The sequence below is a fragment of the Gopherus evgoodei genome, chromosome 15 (assembly GCF_007399415.2).
Source record: "Gopherus evgoodei ecotype Sinaloan lineage chromosome 15, rGopEvg1_v1.p, whole genome shotgun sequence".
In the NCBI taxonomy this organism is placed as follows: Eukaryota; Metazoa; Chordata; order Testudines; family Testudinidae; genus Gopherus; species Gopherus evgoodei.
In genome coordinates this window covers 23,344,327-23,365,586 of record NC_044336.1, presented here as the reverse complement: position 1 = coordinate 23,365,586, position 21,260 = coordinate 23,344,327, and the positions used below count along the sequence as shown (strand labels likewise).

The window sequence follows — 21,260 nt, the reverse complement described above, 5'->3', positions numbered from 1 at the left end:
AAGTAGGGATTGTGAAAGTAGAATGAATTATATTGTAAGAATAGAAAGGATTAAAGAAATGTCTGTACCTTTAAGCAAAATTGTTGGAATGTTGCAATCCAGGTGTCAGGAATACAGACATTAACATAGAACAATTGCACTGTTTAAGGGCAATTGGTGAAGTATTAGCCTCAGATTGATAACAGTTAGTAAGGAAATAGGATATGCATGCTGTGCCCCAGGTGAATTTTACTGTTGTGCTTTCTTTGTCCCTTTGTCTAATTCCCGCTCTTTTATCTGTATAAATAAGACTGTTTGGGCCTTGCATGGCCACTCACATATTCTGAATGTTATTGGCGGAGGGCTGCGCTAATAAACAGAGTGGTCTGACAAATTGAGAGTCCTGATTCTAACTTTGACAACTGCAATTAAGATTAAAATGTACCTTGATTTCTGATATGAGAGCAGCAGAGAGCAAATATTGTAAGGTCATGGCAGAAATAGCTACTGTCTGGGGAAGGAGTGTATAAAGGTTAAATGTTCAGCGACAAAGGGATGGATTTTTATTTAAAGATCCTTACAATGCAGTGGATGATCCATATCAAGTTACAACAGTTTTAGAAGTAGTCATTCTGAAAGCAACTCTTTAAATAGAGGAGAATGTTTCCCCTTTGATACTACATACCTCCTATAGCTTTATTTCTGCAAGACATCAAGACATTTTAATACCCACTCTCGACACTCCTTAAATGCTTCCACAGGTTTCAGCAAGCCCATCTTGGCTTCATTTCTGAATTCAGCATCCATTCCACTACCATCTTCATCCATCCACCTCAGTAACGCCTAGAAAAGATAGACAAGCTGAAGGGCTTCAGATGAACACCGGACCAAATTAAAATACTGAGCAACTCCAAAACTGTTCGCTCCCTCTCTCCATTATATTCTATTGGTAACAACAAATCCAATTTGCATTGATTAGGATCTTTTCAACAGGCCAACCGTGTATATAGCTATTCTGCCTTCCATCTTAACTACACAGAATTGTCATTGTAAGTAGCTGCTTCTCAAGCTCACTACTTAGAAGAACAAGTAAACACTTAGTTTCCAATAAATCACAGGGCCAATATTCTGCATAAACAATTATCTTTCTTTGCATGTCTCAAACCACAGTTTCCTCCCGGGGCCATGAATGTCTGTGCTCCTGATTTTTTAGTCTTGTAAGTACTGCAGTAGTGGACCAAAAAGGCACCAAGAAAAAAGCAGACACAAACTACAGTTTCCATAGCAATGTTTCAAACAGAGCAGCAGAAACAAATGCAAGAAAAATGTTTCTTCCTTCTGTGTGCGTTTGTGGGATTCACTCCCGCAAGGGGTCAAAAGGTTAAAAACTGGGATTGGATAATGCATGCTAATTACTGGATAATCAAATGTCATGCTCTTTGGCAAGGGCAAACAGCCACAGGGATCTGTAAGGAATCCCCCCATATACAGCGTTGCACAAGTAGTCAGGTGCATCATGACACAGAAAGAAGATTTTCATTTTCTCTGAAGCATCAACTATTGACAGGGTGCTAAACCACAGGAGAAGTGGCCTGTTCCTCAGTGGCAAATCTTCCAGTAGTAAGCAATATCTTTGTACCTGGTATCTCTCCACAATGTGAAAGCCAATGGCAGATTGCAACTTGCGCAGACAAATTGGACACAGATCCAATGGGCGTCGGTCTGATTCCTCCAGGTGATTGGAACCCTGCATCACACACTGCAGCCACTGACAGTGATGGAGTCCAAAAATGTGCCCAATCTCATGGGTCAGGGTCTGAAACACAGGTCTTATTTTGCAAATTATTGTAATCTATAATCCCCCCCTTTCTTCCACTCTTCCTACACTGGCAGAACCCATTATAGCACCTTCCAATTTGGCCAATGATAAAACAGATCCACTTCCAACCCACTCCAAGATAGGGCAACAGACCTGGTACGGGGCTGGTACCAATTTTAGTTACAGAAAAATGAAGAGGCTGGCCTTGTAGTTAAGGAAAGGAAATGAGTGCTCAATTCCCAATCCTGCCACAAACTTACTCTATGAACTGGATGAGTCACAATTGCTCTGTGCTTCAGTTCCCCAGCTGCAAAATGGGGACAGTAATACTTACTTTCTTCCATCCTTGTTCTGTATTGTGGATTTGGGCTCTAAGCAACCTGAGGTAGGGACTGTCTCTTCCTATCTGTTTGTACAGCACCTAGCATAGTGAGGCCCTAATTTCAGCTGGGGCCTCCAGACACTGTTGTAATAAAAACAAGATATCCCGCTCCCCAGACTATGCTCAAGGGATTTAAAAAACCCTGATGTTTGTTTATAAGGATAATTCTTCACACATCTGCATAGTGCTAACATCCAGGGAACGCAAAGTGCGTCACAAACAGTAGCAAGCTAAGACTTGCAGCCCCCGATTGACCCGCAGAGGCTGAGTTTACTGGCATTCAAATTAAGGATTTACTGTGTTTTATTTAGTTCAGTCAATATTGAGCACAAGGAGGCATGGTCTTCCTTGATTTGGAAATTAAAACATATTGATTAGATGAAGTGATTTCTCCAATTTAGAAAAATGCACCTATTGTTCCCTCTAGGTCCCCGGACAAAGGCTATCAAACCACATCGATCTACTGACAACAGGAACCACTAACAACAATGCAAAGAGTCCGGTGGCACCCTATAGACTAACAGACGTATTGGAGCATGAGCTTTCGCGAGTGAATACCCACTTCGTCGGATGCATATAGTAGAAATTTCCAGGGGCAGATATATATATGCAAGCAAGAAGCAGGCTAAAGATAACGAGGTCAGCTCAATCAGGGAGGATGAGGCCCTCTTCTAGCAGTTGAGGTGTGAAAACCAAGGGAGGAGAAAGTGATTTTGTAGTTGGCTAGCCATTCACAGTCTTTGTTTAATCCTGAGCTGATTGTGTCAAATCTGCAGATGAACTGAAGCTCAACAAAGACCTTCCTACAGCTAGAAAAAAATCTCAAGCCCTCAGATATCCCACAGACACCATCTCTTCCGGAAGAGGTTGATTAAACAGATAGGCCTGGAGGTTACTGAATAGGCTCCATCCAACCAAAGTGAAGCAGACTGGTAGTGGATCCGGATTAATGGAGTTGGATCCAATCCAACCAAAGGGCTCTTAGCAAACCAAAGTCCCTCCCCCTTGCAAAAACACTCATGCCACTCCTGGTTCTCTGCCCCACCAGTGCTAACCCCTCCTCCCCAGTCCTCACAGCAAATACCACTCCTCTCTTGAGATGAACTATATCCTTGGAGCCAAACTTTGTCACTTCTTGGGCCTCTTCCCAACCCAGGTTTCAGATTCATGGATCTGGCTTTAATCCCCTCTTGCCAAGTACCCTCTACTGAGAAACCCTGCTCCCATATACTACTCCTGGGGGAATTCTGTGCCACTGTGTAATGCAAAATTTTGCAGAAATTAATGTTGTGCCCACAGAATTTCCTTTCTCCCACAGAAATGGGCTGCAGTGCTGCTGGCTGCCACTAGAGGCCACAGGACCTAGCAGAGCCCAGTTCATATACATAAGACACTGCCGGCGGGGAGGGAGTTAGAGGTCTCCCAACAGGGGCACTTCTCAGCACACCGAGGGAAGGAGATGGCAGTGTCCAGAAAACACCACACAAGCCTGGGACCAAGCATCAGGCTGTTTATCCCTTGGGATCTGTGGGCTCTGAGGGGTAGGGGAGCAGGTTTCTAGGCTGCAGGGGCCATGGCTGGGCTCTGGGGGCAGAGGGGTGCAGGTGTCTGGGCTCTGAGAGTACCCTGCAGCGGGGCTGGGGGGGGAGGGGTTTCAGGTGTATTAGCTGGGGGCGGAGCATGGCTGGGCTTTGGACGGGAGGGGTTGTAGGTGTCTGGCCCCCAGCAGGGCTCTGTAGGAGAGGGGGCAGAGAAACAGGATTGTCATAGGGGTTTCTTTAACTCTCTACTCCTGGGGCAATACTTTTGTGTCCTTGTATTGTTACAGACATGCTTGCTGACAGGTACTGTTAAATAAATTACCAAAATAATTGAAGCTGGTGTGATTATGTAGTGTTATTTTAACAAATAAAATTTGCAGAATTTTAAAATATTGCACGCAGAATTTTTATTTTTTTGGCGCAAAATTCCCCCAGGAGTAATATATACAAGTGTAAGGAATATCAGCTTGAACATTCCACCTGATCTCAGCTGCAGGGCTGGAGGATGAAGAGACAGATTCTGCTGTCATTTACATTGGTGTAACTCCATTGACTTCACTGGAGTTGCTCCTGATTTACACCAGCAAGAGGAGAATTAAACCCTTCGAAACAAAAGCTATTTTTTTTTCCAAATAGAAATTTAAGGCTTTCAATAACTCTCTAGAGCCCAACAGGCACCGACCTTGCAGGACCTCAGAAGCAGCATACTGTTGATTGCAGGAGTATAATAGCCATCAAAAACTGAATAGTCTGCTGAGGGAAGCTTCTTGACACTCTTCAGTCTGCCTTTGTAGCTCGCACTATAAAAGTCACTGTCATACCTGGCAAAGCTGAAGATCCCCATTCCTTAAGAAGAAATCAAAAAGGAATTCTATTAGAGAAGACACCTTCACAGTTCAGGGCAACTGCCCCTGTATTCTCGCTCCGCAGTCCCTTGAGGGTGCATTCTAGGCTTCTGGGCAGCCATCTCTCTCTCCCTCCTAAACAGGGGTTTTCCACGCTGTACAGTTCCCTGCCTACACTGATATTCCCAGCAAGCCAGACTGCCTGCAACAGGCCATCGTCTGCGCGTTGGTTTCTCTGTGAAGACTCATGAAGAGCATAATTGCCAGCTGTTATAAGTTGAGCCCTACCCACAAACACAACTGTGATTAAACTTACAATGATCTGAAGTCCTAGATTTGTTATTTTAAGTCAATGCCAAAAGAGCACTCCTATGTTTTGGGTTACATTGTGTTAGATACACAGAAGTCTTCAAACACAGGAAGCATCATCAAAATAAATAATAATATACATTGTACCCTGTGTTTTAAAATCACCATTTTGCTTTGCCACGTGTTCTAATGAATGTACCCTTCAGTTTATGGCTCAGCACAGAAGGACAAGTAGATCTACCCTCATCTATTTCTGAGCAAACTAGCTACTGTTTAGCAGAGCTCTGGTTTATAGCTCTGGAAAGTAGTACAAAGAGAAGGTGGTAGAAGTGCTTCACATGTACTACTAGCGACCTCGTCTGGTCAAAGAAGGATTTGGCAGAGCTCAGAGCAAATATCTGAAAAAACAAATACAAAAAACAAAACAAAACAACCTCTTGTACTCAGTTTCCCTTGATGTTTAAAAGCCCAGTTAACCTTACTCATATTGAGTAGCATTTCCTCCTTTGTGTAATCCCATTGATTTCAGTAGAACTACTCATATGAGCAAGAGTTGCAGATGTAAGTGCTAAATAATTGTCCCATATTGAGTGTAATGCAATCTTCAAAAACGGGGAAAACACATGCTTAGGATCCCATAGCGCACATGATTTTGCACACGCACAGTCTTTAAAACAGGCACATGGATTATGACTGTTAATATTTTGCACTTCTACGGCATCTTTTCATCTCACTATGCTTTACAGACTTTATCGCACGTAGGGATACACTGTGGCACAGGGAGATTAAGTAACTTGTCCAAGCCCACAGAGAAAATCAGGAGCAAAGGCAGGATTAGTATTCAAAACACTTGGCTGCCGGTCTTGTACCTTAACCACAGGAAGATGTTATTTAAATTGATTACACTACGCAGGATCTATGCCACAGATACAGTACATTTGCTTTTCAAATAATGAATCCAGATCTTCCATGTAGTGAGTCCAATATATTCCCACTGTGCTGATTTTTCTGAGTTGTCAAATCAAAATTATTGCAGGAATAGCTGAAGTACAAGGCACCTTACTACTGAGCATTTCCTGTATGACAGGTCCCTGTGAAAAACAATATAGTGGGACACTGAACATTACTAGGCTATTTATGTCCTTTTGGATATTATAATTAGCAATGTGATGAAGAAGACATAAGGCCAGCGTCTCGCACTATTATTCACTGAGAATGGAACATGACTTCTGTGGCACCACTGATTCACAGTGACTCAGAAAGGAATGGATGACTCAGGTTGTCAAACACAATTTACAAGGCTCCCTTCCCCCATTCATATGTGTAATTATCAGGGGCATTTGGTGCCTACTTTACATTAACCACCCCAGGTTGCTGTAAAAAACAAAATAGTCCATTTGAAAATCTATTCCTGCAGGATAAAATCCTGATGTCACCAACAGGAGTCCTGCACGTAAGAAGTCAGCAGGCCTATACCCCTATGATCGAAAGTTTCTACTGAGAATCATTGCTGATTTATAATAAAGAGAGAAGTGCTATGTACAGCAGCAGCAGAAAGAGAAACAATATTTTACACACACCAGAATGTTCAGGGCCTTAACTCTGCAATGAAGCATGGGAGTTCCACACCTGGCTCTCACTCCTCGGGTTTGAGGGGGGTACAAGTAATACAGGGGAAAAGAACTTTGCCACTGAGGGAGGAATTGCCTTGTGTTGCCCAATAATGACCCATCTAGCTGACCATGTAACAGCAATGAAGGGCCTCCAAAAAGTATCCACCCATGCGTATCCTGTAAGAAGGATGGCTGAGTTAAAAGACCTGGAGGATGGTAACATTAAAATGGGGAGTGTGAAAGCAAAAGTTTCCAGCCTCCCTAAGAGACATGGCCCAGAAGGACACAGCCATTCCCAGGGAGAGGGACTGACTTAAAAAAATAAGTAAGATTACAATCACAGTTAAAGCTCCTCTTGCACATAAAGAAAACGCAGTACAATACAAACAAGTAGCAAAAAGGGCAGGTGCCCACTATATCTAGGGGTCAAAAGGAGCACTCTAGCTCTGTATTTCCCAGCTGTGTGTGCGCGTCATATTCTGACGTTCCACTAAGGAACTTTAGATCTGATGATTTTCCATGTGGTTTTCTCCATGACACAAAGCAGGACAGATACTAAAAGGTACCAATCACCTACATCACCCAATAAAGTCAGCAGGTGTTACAGTTATTCAGCCCCTCTGAGGAATTTCACCATCATGTTTAAGTTTACAGACAAAAAATGCAGACTGCCAGACATTAAATGAAGCCTGAGAACTTGGGGTGGGATTCACGACAGTACTTAGGCACCTAAGACACAGTTTGGGCTCCAATGCAATCCACAAAATTCCCAGCAAACCTTGTAAGTGCTTAAACTCACTGGACACCTAAAGTTTTTCAGTGTAAAAGTTCCCTACCACTGTGAAGTCATCCTAAATTCTATAGTGCAGGAGCCCTGCAGAAATGAACTCAAGTGGTAATTCTACAAATTGTGAGAGAGTCTCCAAAATGTGTGCGTGATGGCGTCATAAAATAGGTTTCGAATATGTGCACTTTAACATTTTCCCAGTGCATTTTATCTAATTGAAAATCTGCACAACAGCAATTATGAGTAAGGCTACGATTTAGTCACGGAAGTCACAGAATCCATGACTTCCAGCGACCTCTGTGACTCCAACCTATGGTGGTTGGGAGCTGCAGGGTACCCCACGGCCCGTGGGAGCAGGGAGCTGTGGGGTACCCCTGCCACATCTGGCGGCCCCCGGATCTCCAAGCCACTATAGGCAGCAGGGTTCCCCACAACTCTTGGCTGCCACAGAGGAACTCCCAGAGCTCCCACCCGCCATGGGTGCCTTGGGCCTCCGGAGCTGCCAGTGGTGGGGGAACCCGAGCTCTCAGTCACCGCAGGTGGTGGGGGCCTCCAGAGCTGCTGATGGAACCCCCAAACTCCTGGCCACCACAGGCAGTGGGGAACCCCCAAGTTCCCGGCCGCTGTGGGCCCCTGGAGCTGTGGGTGGCCAGGGGTACCCTACAGCTCCCAGCTGCTGCAGGCAGCTCCTAGTCCCTGCGCAGCTGCCCCACTTCAGGTAGTCTGGACCCACAGATCCCCATTTTGTCAGGGATATATTTAGTAAAAGTCAGGGACAGGTCACGGTTTCAGTGAATTTTTCTTTTTTTGCCCGTGACCTGTCCCTGACTTTTATTAAAAATATCCGTGACAAAAACTTAGCCTTAATTATGATACTTTATATATTAGCAATAAATACACACATTGTTTCAGCATAAAACACCATGTATCTCAGCTTTTATATGTCAAATGGCAAACTAAACAAAGTGCATGCAAGCAACACATGCAGTTAGTCAAAAAGCCCCGGCCCTGCATGTAAACTAGTGTTTTAACAACATTAATTTTCTCCACAAACTTCAAATAAAGTGTTAAAGACTCCAGATTATTCTATACTGGTCTTAAACTTAACTCAAAATTTAAAATTTGAGTTTGCAAATTTGGAATGATATCAGGTGATTTACTGTATAATAAGGAATACCAGACTTCTCTCCTAAAGCAGGATTACGAGCAAAGGTGCACAATGGGACATTTTGTCTGCTTAATGTCAAAGAGAGAATACAAAGAGATACCACTATTTCTTAGTTAATTTCAGCAATTGCATATGGGCTTCTTTGGCACATGAGTTTATGCTCAATTAGCTGAATTTACAGAAGGGTTTTGGCCATGGGCTTCAGTCACCAATGCATTACTCCAGTTTTAAAGTTGGCATAACTCTATTGAAACTAGATGAGTGGAGTTACACCACTGCCAGAGGGACATTTAGCAATGGGGAAATCAAGCCCCAAATCTTTATCTTTGAACCCGCTGTTCTGCCCATGGAAAAATTTGCAATTTGAGCACAAACAGCATTTGCTTCGCATTCACAATTCATCAGAGTGGACACCAAACACAAACACATGTTGTCACAAATACATGGACCACTGTGGAAGATGTGGTCTGCGTCACAGAAACCAAACACAATGATCCATACTGCTAGGTAATTAAAAAACAATTATTAAAACAACCAAATGCAAAGCCAGAAGCCATGCTTGATCCTTACTTTATGTTAATTTGTTTAAATTGCTCATGAAAGGCTGAGAACACAGAGAACATTTATGTTTTTATTATATTTTCATCAAGTTTAGACCGATTTTTGCCTCCCCAATCTATTCATTTTAATTGTCCTGTTGCTGTAGGGGAAGCCTAGGCACCTCACTTGGCTTGGTGGATGGCAGAGATATTCTTGAATTTTCTCGGTGCCAGAAGCTAGGTGCTGTGTTGTGTTGTAACACCTAAGTCCCTCCATGGATCCCACCCTCTATGCTTAGCTATTGAATAGAAAGGGTGCAGCAGAGTGAAATGGGTGCAACTTCCTTTTTAGAATCTCTGCCCTTTCTGTAGCACAGCTACGTGAATACAGATTGCTATTGTTAAATGCTATTCCAGCATTAGCCAGGACATACACCTCTACCCCAATATAATGCTGTCCTTGGGAGCCAAAAACATCTTACCACGTTATAAGTGAAACCGCATTATATTGAACTTGCTTTGATCCACCGGAGCACGCAGCCCGCCCCCCTGGAGTGCTGCTTTACCGCGTTATATCCGAATTTGTGTTATATTGGGTCGCGTTATATTGGGGTAGAGGTGTAGCTGGTATACGCAGCATACACTATGGTGAAGGTGGAATTCCACCTTCTATTCTAACCACTCCTTCTCAATTAATAATTATTTTCTTAAATTAATTTATTTTAGGCTGAAATTCAGCAGGCTTTGTTGAAGCTCAGAGGTACTTTGTGGCTGTACGTGTATACAGTCTTATTAAAATCAGTGCAGACATTTTTACATTTAATTAAAAAAAAAAGACCTCTTCCAGGATGTATTATAGATTGTATTAGTCTTTTACAGCCTCCAAAAGCATGGTAGGTGACTTGCTGAATCAAGCAGAAGACACAGGCCTTGTCTCAAACAATGTACAATCTTGACCCTGAGCAACTCCATCTCCCATTGGCTGCAGAGCCTCTCAACATCTCCCAGGATTGGACCACACTTTATAAGGCACAAGAGCAGGGGATGGAGTTAAGGCTGAGCTTTCAACTTTAATGCAGAGATTCCAACTGATGGCTTAATTTTTCCATGTTAAAACTGCACTATTACAAAATATAATAAAAAACGTATTAAAAAAGTTCCCTAAAAGGGTAGATGGGGCTGTTCTAGGCAACTCTGGAAGTTTATGTTTCTATTTCAACTAAAGAAATATAGTTCTTGATACCTGTCTCATTTTGGGTTCAGAGGTCATCTCCACCTAATAAAAATGCTCTCTGAAGGCACATTTTGTGGCAGGCAGGCAATTCTGAAGTTAGGAGTCTAGTAGCACTGGAAAACACATTCTTTTAAGGCAGCTCTGGCTATCAATGAATGAGCTTGTGCACTGGGCCTATGTGCATGGTCCCTGCATTTAATTTAGAATTTGGTTCAATGTTTTGGTCCTGTTTTATTTTTGTCTTATTCCATTTGCTCATTTTGTTCTGGTTTTGGTTTGGAGTGATTTTGTATTTTGACTAACATTTGGTGTTCAAGTTTTTGATCATAGCCATATTAGGGCCAATCCTGAGACTGATGTCAATGGCAAATGAGCACATTCAAAGCCTCCCAGAATCGGGCCCTAAGCTGTATTGCTTAGCTCAGGAACGTACTTAAGTGTGGGGCTAACTTTAAATGTGTGAGAAGTCTCATTCAAGTCCACAGGGCTACTCACAAACTTAGTCACATGATTAAGTGCCTTGCTGACTTGGAGCCTGTGCCAGGTTTTGTCACAGGTGATACACAGATAATTTAGATTCCTCATTTCTGGAGGCACCTGGCCAATATAGGGGAAATAAAAATAAAAAAGGAACACTTAAATGGAAAAATACTGTTTAAATTAAAAATATACATTACAGGGCCAAAATTTTAACTGTGAATCTTTCAGGTGAATGTAAGTCAATTGATTCATAACTGAAATTCTAACTTATTTAACAAAGTACTGTTTGAAAAGAAAGAATCAACATATAAAAAATTCCAAATTCACCCTACGTATATGGAAGGGCAATTCCACTGATTTCTATGGGAGTTTGGCAAACAGAGTGCTTGTTGTATCAGGCCCATAAGCTGGGAATTGAAGAATGAGTCAAATCAGAAGCACCTATGCAAACTGGATTTGATTGCTAGCAATCAGACTCTGGCGAAATAGACAGAGCTACTTACACTATGCTTTGGACAGATATCAGACCAAAATCTACTTGCACTTAAGACGTCCAGCAATCCCCAGTGAAATCAATGCAGCTGTCCAATTATAACTGAGTACAGAATTGGGCCCACGGCAAGATTGCTTTTTATGCCAACTAAGTCTTGCAGTTAAATATACATGCCCACTAAGCCCTGCTGCTAAGCAAACCATTTTACCCTGTCACTGACCTGATCAGATTTTTGCGAGCATATATGTTTTTGGAATAGCTAAGATGATAAAATGTTTTATATTTTTGCTTTGAATACCACAGGCACTCTATTTTATGGTGAAAAAGCCAAAGAACAAAATTCTGAGATATAGATTTTGGGTATCATAGACTAAAGGCTGTTGTGGTCCATGAAGTGAACTCATGGTGCAAACATGCAATCAGGACAGAGAGGGCCTGTTTCTCCTTTCACTAATGCAGGAGTCACTCCATTGCCCTTGATGTACTGACTCCTAATTTACAGTGAACTAACACCAGACTCAAAACCAAACAGTCTAAATGTTATGACGACTTTATGCATTAAAAAAAATTACATTAACAATCATTTGGTTTTTTTCCAACAGCAAAAGTCTATCACAACCTAGAGGCTCAATTAGTACTCCTAGGGAATGCCAAATTCTGATTTTATGTGATCGGGAGATTTAGGAGTACAAGGAAGACTAGATCATAAGACCGCAAGATTTTTTTAAGTTATTTTCATTTAAAATTGTACACAACATAAAAATGTACATAACATCTGCTGTGTGACTAACCTGTCAAAATATTTCTAATTTCCAGTATACCTAGTGAAAGACATTGCCCATATCTTAGCCTGTTAGAAAGAGGGTGTGACAGTTCTTAGAGTACTCAAGACTGAGAGTCACCTTGTTATCCCCTACCTTCAGCATGAGGAATTCCTGCCACTGCCTGGCTGGGCGTCATCTCCCTAACACCATCAGCCCTTCAGCCACTCAAGCCCTCTCCTCTGGACTATACCAGCCCTAACTTCCCCTTGCAGGTGAACAATAGGTGCACCCCAGTCCCCAAGTTCCTTTGGATCATTCCCCTGTGACACTGGCAACTCACAGAAATCCCAGATCCTCTGCTCCCGAAGGAGCAATGTATTTAGGGTGACCAGAGAGAAAATGTGAAAAATCGGGACAGGGGGTGGGGGGTAATAGGAGCCTATAAGAAAAAGACCCAAAAATCGGGACATCTGGTCACCCTAAGCGTATTCCAGTTTTATCTTAAACCACCGCTCCTGTAAACCACACAGTCCTTATGAGCACTGAAATAAAGCTAATATTGTTTTATTGTAAGAAAGAATAAAGCTTTAACTAGAAACAAGAGAGAGCAGTGGAAACATATGGTTACAATGCAAAACAGAATCACAAAATGTGAACTTGGGTCTATATTTATTAATAAATACTTTTCCTACCAAATAAAGTAGGTTTCCCCCACAAAGTTCAGTCTGTTGCAGAGTTGTCTGGTTTACCAAGAAATATGATGCAAACACCCTCGTTCCACAAGGAGTTTCTTTAGTGAATGGATCCAGAGGGTCTTTCCTCCTGTTATAATGAAACCAACCTTTTGTTCCTATTCAGAGACAGGGCAAACCCCTGTCTTGTTGTAAAGTCCTTTTTTGACCTTCAGGTGGTTTTGATTGAATGTGAAACCATCAGAAGCAACTGCAAACAAAGTCTTACTATTGCACAAAGATAAACTGAGCCTTGCACTGCATCCTCGGCTAAACAGCAAGGAGTGACGACTCCCCCACCCTGAAATAGGCATTAACCCCAGTGACTAATTTTTACTGCAAGTCATCAAGCATTCTCTCTCATTTCATATATATCCATCCCATACATACATCTCACAATGATTATGAATCTTGACAAGTTATGAGTCTTCCATAGATAGCTTATGTTTCTCTTTATGGATAAATATCCTGTACAATGTTTGGTATACTGGGTTTGTCTGAGGCGAGTTGTCTGCAAAGAACAGGGGACCCTTTGCCAAGGGGTTTTGGTGTTGCAGAAGGTTCTCAGAGTCTTTGTAGCAGCAACTCACTAATTTTGGCTGTTCTTTTTCAGCCTACCCTCTGTTTGTAGCAGTAAATAATCTAAGAAAAATAGGCGATTTGGACAGACATTGACATGTTCTGAGCTGGGTTTAAGTTCTTAGGGCAGCAGCGCCTTCTTTATTTGCATAAGATTTTATTTTAAAAAGCAAAATGCACTGTTTACTTACCAGAGTATGAAAAATTACATCTTGAAAATGTGAGCTCTATTTCTTTGGCACTTCTGTAACTCTAAACAAACACACAGAAACCAACACCAACCCTACTGTGTCAACCAAAAAATCCCCTTTAGGGCTGTGAACTTATCCAACAAGATTCAGTATAGAATGGGAAACATATCTGATGTTATGAACAAAGTTTTAGGGTAGGAGTAGGCAACTTATGGCATGTGTGCCAAAGGCAGCATGCAAGCTGATTTTCAGTGGCACTCACACTGCCCGGGTCCTGGCCACCGATCGGGGGGGCACTGCATTTTAATTTAGTTTTAAATGAAGCTTTGTAAGCATTTTAAAAACCTTATTTACTTTACATACAACAATAGTTTAGTTATATAGTACAGACTTATAGAAAGAGACCTTCTGAAAACGTTAAAATGTATTACTCACATGCAAAACCTTAAATCAGAGTGACTAAATGAAGATTTGGCACACCACTTCTGAAAGGTTGCCAACCCATTTTAGGGATTTTTCTTTTAACAGTAGATTAATCAAAACTGTTTCTTACTTTTTAAACTGTCTTTTGAATGTAGTGATTTTGAACTGTAAGAGTTCAAACAATATCACATATTATTGTAAAAATTATCTACCCATAAATTATATATCAATTCAATTAATATTTCCTCATATTTATCATATTTTATACACATTTTAATAGTAAATTGATTCCTAGCATTTTGGAGTCATTTTAGTTTTCTCCACTGATATACTCCAGACATAATACCTTCTGTCAAAGAAGCTAGGCCAAAGACAAAATTCCAGGACGCCCTTGGATAAAGATCTATCATTGTTATCCCAACAATACAGAAAGCATCTTCTGGCTTTTTCTTCTTTAGGTATTTCAAGAGGTCCTCTGTATAAACAACAGAAAACAACTCCTTTCAGGAGAAGCATGTGTCACCACAGAAGAAACCTGTGAAAGCAGTCATAGGAGTATGCCAGTGGTTCTCAACCAGGTGGGTACTCAGAGGTGTTGCAGGGAGTACAGCAACCCATCTAGATATTTGCCTAGTTTTATAACAGGCTACATAAAAAGCAGTAGCAAAGTCAGTACAAACTAAAATTTCATGCTGACAATGACTTGTTTGTACTGCTCTATATAATATACACTGAAATGTAAGTACAACATTTATATTCCAATTGATTTATTTTATAAGGTAAGAATGAGAAAGTAAGCAATTTTTCAGTAATAGTGTGCTGTGCCACTTTTGTATTTTTATGTCTGATTTTGTAAGCAAGTAGTTTTAAAGTGAGGTGTAACTTGGGGGTACACAAGACAAATCAGATTTCTGAAAGGGGTACAGTAGTCCAGAAAGGTTGAGAAGCCACTGGATTATGCAATGTAGGGGTCCAGCCGCATTATCAAACTGAAGCCATTAATGCTGCTAACATGCAGTCAGACCCTGTAAAAACCTGCCATACACAGAATTTCCAATGGGAGTTCTGTTTGCAGGATTGGTATCAGGATGAATTGGGGCTTGTTAACATACTGTATTAGTGCACAGAAAGCTACAGCACACTAGCTTGCTGTGCACTAAGTCACCATGTGGACCCTACTAAAGTGCACTGAAAGTTTCACAGTGAGCTTTGGCAACGCAATACGCCTAGACAAGCCCTTAGGGCAGATAATATTTTTCTATTCAATGCAGTCTTACAGGAGTGGTCAGGCTGCTTGATAAAGGTAGAGGATTGAACTTATTGCAGGTTAAAAGTCCTAGAAGTCAGAGGGACACTTGATGGTCTCAAAGTTTCTAGTAGTCACATCACAAAAATCACCACCATGACTGACATTCTAAGGGTCAAAAAAGATAATATTAGAAACAGAAGAATGGCCACACTGGTCAGACCAAAAGTCCGTCTAGCCCAGTATCCCATCTTCCGACAGTGGCCAATGCCAGGTACTTCAGAGGGAATTAACAGAATAGGCAATCATCAAGTGGTTTCATGGCAATATCCAAAGAAAATGTATCTCAATCCAAAGTAGCTGGACATCTATTTAATCTTTGGACTCATACATTTGTGTTCATTTTAAAAAACTAACGTTCAAGAAAAAACTACTTGGCTAGCTGACCATTTGGTTAGTTTAGGGAACTTTGTGATCAAACCTGAATGCACTACCCTTGATGCACTACCAGGCAGTGTTATACTGATATAACAGAATGACTCAACTGCTTTTTCGAAGCGTGATGCAGATGCTCTTATTTGAATGAATCACCCCACTGATGGCAACGGAACTACCCACATGAATAAAGGTTGCAGAATCAGGTCTGAAACCAGAGCTGGGATTAGACTCTTGCATTACTGAGTCCTAGATTTATGCTCAAACAACTAAACGACACTTCTCCACTACACTTAAGTCAAGTGACTGGAGATTCTGGTGAGCTGCTGACAAAGAATCTGAAGTTATCCATCCTTCTGTCTGCCTATGGCACTGATATAACCACCTCCCCCCCAACTGTAGTATCTGAACACCTCACAATCTTTAACATATTTATCATCACAACACCGCGACTTAGAGTTTCAAGAAACTCAGTGTTCATTTCTTTATTATCCCAATCTTTTAGCAATGAGGCGGTTCCGAACTTGATGTTCTTCTCCTCCCTACATACCTGCATGAATCTGTAGATTGCATGTGTACTCATTCACTCGAAAAGCACAACCTGTGTGTGAAACAGGAACCGGCTCCAGGATTTTTACAGATAGGCCATAGTAAAAGGCTTCACAGTAATCCTTCAACCATTTCATATAATCCTCCGTACTAACTTTGGTGTCCCCAAAAGAACCTATATAAGCAGTCCAAAACAACATCAGATTATAAACCTGCTATGGCAGTTCATCCAATCAACTCATGTTTTTTAAAAAATCCCCCAAAAGAATGATAACTTTAATATTTCCTCTTATTTAATGTTTATTAATGATCACCACATTTACCCCAAGTTATCAAAAGAAAATACGAGCAATATTATAGAACACAGAACAAACACAATTGTAACCTTTCACCATTTCCATGCAATTCCAAGAAAGCCGCTATTTTATTAACTTCTATTCCCTTAGCCTAAAAACAAAGTGACCAAGTTATTCTACTGCAATACTCCAAGATACTACATCTCATAACAATGATACAGCCATGTTGGGGATAATTATTGTACAGTAATGAAGTGGGAGGTTTGTTTGTTTTTTAAATAAGGACACTGTTTATCACTGTCAAGTGCTGAGATACAGGATATTAAAAACAGCCAAACAATACAATGTTACCACAAGAGGCAACACAGAAACTGACGTCAGTGCTGTAGACTGCAATAGTGAATCTATTACTCATACCTGTAATTAAAATTTCAGCTTTAAGAGTAATGGCAATTCCCATAAACACTGATGAAATATGGATGGAGTAGAGAAACTGAAGGACTGAGGTTTAGCATATTGTATTTGTTTATTCGTTTGTTTTTACCTCAATGTGTTTTTCCCCCCCAAGATGATGACTGTTCCTGATTTTCTTAACACACAATTTTATACACAAGTTAACCAAAAACTGTGAAAGCTACCAGGAAATATGACTTAAATCCATCTATATTATTTACTGTGATTCTCAATGACATGTCTTTATGCAACATATTTAATATATTTTTTCTGTACTAACAGTAATTTGCATTTCTATAGCACCTTTCATCCAAAGAAACCAAAGCACATTGTAAACATTAAGCTTCACAACACTCCAGTAATGCTTAATTAAGTATTCACCATTTTGAAGAGGGGTAAACCGAGGCACAGAAGGCCTAATCATACAAGTATTTATGGATGAATTTACCTCTACTCACATGAGCAGTTCCATTGACTCTAATAGGGCTACTCAGATGAATAAAGTTAAGCACATCCATAAGTGCTTGCAGGATCAAGACTCAGACTCATAGACTCTAGTGAATTTTCCATAACACCATCGCTGAATGTCTGAATCAGGAATAAAACCCAGGAGCCCTGACTCCCAAGTCCCCTGCTCTAACCACTAGACCACTTTGTCTGAGATCTACTGTAAAGTCTTTTTATTTGAAAATTGGAACATATAACCTAGTTAGTTCATATTTAATGAGACAGGCACATTAAAGAGACAGATGGCTTGGTTCAGCAATCACAGTTAGATATTACCAATGGGCTGTACATAAATGGCACTTTTCCGAGATGTCGGTCTGCTTCTGTAAGGATCGTTATAAAACTGTTCAAAGTCCTGGGTGGGCTCAGGGTGTGAGGAGATCCAGTCTGACTCCGAATGAAGAGTGATGGGTCTGAAGAGAACACTGTCTGGCTGAAACGCTTCATTCAGCAAACACTTCTCCCTAGACTCAAGATTCTCATACAGCTTCACAAGCTGTGTGTTCTTGGAGATCAATGCTGTCTTCAGGACCTGCTCAGAATGTTTAATTACCTTCATCTGACCAAAGGGAAAGATATAAAAGACCAAAAGCATTTATAAAATCCAGGTTTCATACCTAGCATGTATTCTAAACAGCTTCCTTCCTTCCTCTACCACCATCTGATGACCCCCAGCTTCTCATTCCTTTTCTGAGGTGTTGGTAAGCTAACAAGCTGTTTTCCATAGCCTGTTGCTAGCTAACCAGCCAGGATTGCTGAGGCAGGGCCGTTTAGCTTCCTCTTTTCCCTACAATTTCCATACCCAGCCCCCAAACACACAAGCAGCTTCTGCTTTTTGGAGGGGAGGGGGAAGTGACCAGCATGGGAAAGTTTTGCTGCAAACTCACAATTCCCAGTCTAGTTCTATGTATTATGTCATTCCCTCACTTCATTCTCTGCTTAAAAAAATCCCTGTTGTTACTATATCAGTCTAGTGCAGTGATTTTCAAACTGAGGGTTAGGACCCCTCAGAGGGTCGTGAAGTTATTACCTGGGGGGGGTCACGAGCTGTCAGCCTCCAACTCAAACCCTGCTTTGCCTCCAGCATTTATAATGGTGTTAAATATATTAAAAAGTGTTTTTAATTTATTAGGGGGGTTGCACTCAAAGGCTTGTTATGTGAAACAGGTCACCAGTACAAAAGTTTGAGAACCACTGCTCTAGTGGCTCCCACTCCAACAAGATCTTTAGAACTGATTCTAATCTCATTTGCTCCAGTGTAAAAAAACAAACAAACAACAACAAAAAACAGTGCAACTCCCTCAGCTGACTTCAATAGGTTTATGCTGATGTAGGAGAATCAAGACCAGGAAGCTCTTTCTTCTGTAAGCTTAGTTAATGCTAGCAACAACTGACTGAACAAAAGGCATTGTGATAAAAAAAAACCCACAAACAATTCATCATTATGCAGTGGATGAAGCACTTATCAGTATAATACAAATGAATGCCAATTTTCTCCTCCATAAGGACACTTCTCTTAATCATCCACCACTTAGGATAGTATCTTGCTATCTCATCTCTTGTTTCTCCCTGTATCTTCATCTGTGATTAGTGGACTCTGGGACTGAATGCTAGATTGCTAAGTATTAAGATGGCTTTGATAACAATTGTGCCTGCACTTCAGGGTGTATTAGGAAATATAAAGTAGACTCAATAATTAAGAGTAACAGAGTTCTGTGGCACCTTATAGACTAACAGATGTATTGGAGCATAAGCTATAAGGTGCCACAGGCCTCTCTGTTGCTTTTTACAGATCCAGACTAACACAGCTACCCCTCTGATAATTAAGAGAAGAATATAATATAAACATATATGTAAGTTTATGAGAAAAGAGATTTTATAGATGATATTTTCATTCTCCTATGTGTTACAAAACGTATCAAAACATATCGGGCAGGACTGAGATTTTTGAGGGAACAATGTTGGTACAATTAGTACCAGTCCATTGTGCACAAAGACTGTATTCTATTTTAACACACTTTTGATTGTGCTCATTGCTATTTTTTAAATGAGAAAAAGAAAAGTATCAGATGCAGAGAAGAGGGACTATTTTTTTGTTTGTGTTGGTCAGACCTCAAAGGGGGACACTGAAATTCATCCCTCATGCCTACACATCCTATTCCAGGGTGCATGGGGTTAGTACAGAATCCACCTCACACCTCCAAATACCCTAAACCCATAACCACACACCCCACAGCAACCCCAATTACTTCCCAACACAGACCCCATTACATTCCACCACAGCCACACATTGTGTACAACCCACATTATACGTCCCACACATCAGTCCCAGCATCCCCACTAGTTAGGGTTGCCAACCCTGTGGGATTGTCTTGGAGTCTCCAGAAATTAAAGATTAGGTCATCTGATGAAATCTCCAGGAATATGTCCAATCAAGGTTGACCATCCCTCACCCCTCATAGTGGCCCACACACACACCCAGCATCCCCCAGCCATACACCTCTCCCAGCTTTGCCCCTTGCCTCCACAGCATGTCTCCCACACCTCTCCTAGCATCCCATCAGCCCCCACAGCATCCCCTGCTTCCCCCAGAACATGCCCAGCACTCTCTGCCCCCCCAGCACCCCTTGCTCCCCACAACTCTACCAGTACCCCCAACACCCCACACAACCCTCTCAGCACCCCCTGACCTCCCACACAACCCTCCCAGCATCCCCAGGCCTCATGGCACCCCCCCAACCCTCTCAGCAACCCCCCCAACACCCCACACAACCCTCTCAGCACCCCCTGACCTCCCCCACAACCCTCCCAGCATCCCCAGGCCTCATGGCACCCCCCCAACCCTCTCAGCAACCCCCCCCAACACCCCACACAACCCTCTCAGCACCCCCTGACCTCCCCCACAACCCTCCCAGCATCCCCAGGCCTCATGGCACCCCCCCAACCCTCTCAGCAACCCCCCCAACACCCCACACAACCCTCTCAGCACCCCCTGACCTCCCCCACAACCCTCCCAGCATCCCCAGGCCTCACAGCACCCCCCACAACCCTCTCAGCACCCCCCCAACCCTCTCAGCAACCCCCACACACCCCTCTCAGCACCCCCCATCCCCCACAACCCTCCCAGCATCCCCAGGCCTCACGGCACCCCACACAACCCTCTCAGCAACCCCCCCAACACCCCACACAACCCTCTCAGCACCCCCTGACCTCCCCCACAACCCTCCCAGCATCCCCAACCCTCTCAGCAACCCCCACACACCCCTCTCAGCAACCCCCACACACCCCTCTCAGCACCCCCTGCCCCCACACAACCCTCTCAGCACCCCCTGACCCCCCCCCAAACCCTCCCAGCACCCACTCCAGACAGCCCCATGGCACCCCCACACCTATCCCAGCGTCCTCTCTGCCTCCCCTCCCAGCTTTCCGCGGGGGAACCCCGCTCGCCTCACCCCGCCGCGCTGCCGGGCCTGGGCGCGGCCTCACCCTCCTGCCCCAGCGCCCGGAGGCGGGGCCCTGCGCACTGTCCCAGCCGCGCGGCAGTCGGGTGGGGCGGCTCCAGACCAGAGCCCGCCCCGCTCCGAGTCCCAGGCGGGGCGCGCCCAGCCCGCCAGCCCGCGGCCCGTTCGGCGGCGTCGGGCCCTAGCGCGGCAGAGTGACTCGAACATGGGCGGTTATGGCGGCTGCTGGGGGTGAGGGGCCGGAGCTGCCGCCCCGTGCCCCCCCGCATTCCCCTAGGGCCCCCCACATCCCCCTGCCCCGCGTAGTGCCACGCCCCCGCCCCACAGCCCCCCCCTCACCCCATAACTCTCCCCCTCATCAACCACCGCCCCACACTCTTCCCAAGCATCCCCTCAGCCCCTGAAGCAGAGCTGTGTGGTGCCTGAGCCTGCCTCC

At 43.0% G+C, this 21,260-nt stretch overlaps 1 protein-coding gene across 6 annotated transcripts; it reads right to left on the bottom strand.

Annotated features, from left to right (window-relative positions):
• Window positions 1–519: 519 nt before the first annotated feature.
• Window positions 520–20,918, bottom strand: AMZ2 (archaelysin family metallopeptidase 2). Of its 6 annotated transcripts, none has more exons than XM_030534319.1 (7): window positions 20,850–20,918; window positions 17,640–17,922; window positions 16,109–16,282; window positions 14,224–14,352; window positions 4,404–4,567; window positions 1,619–1,795; window positions 520–822 (listed from the first exon to the last, which is right to left on the bottom strand). In XM_030534319.1, exons 2-7 carry the CDS (start codon window positions 17,920–17,922, stop codon window positions 676–678), a joined length of 1,074 nt encoding a protein of 357 aa, XP_030390179.1. In that variant the 5' UTR covers window positions 20,850–20,918; the 3' UTR covers window positions 520–675. The 6 variants fall into 6 exon arrangements, with proteins under 6 accessions (XP_030390179.1, XP_030390177.1, XP_030390178.1 ...); XM_030534317.1 differs by having other exon boundaries at window positions 20,816–20,902; XM_030534318.1 differs by having other exon boundaries at window positions 20,811–20,878.
• Window positions 20,919–21,260: the final 342 nt, after the last annotated feature.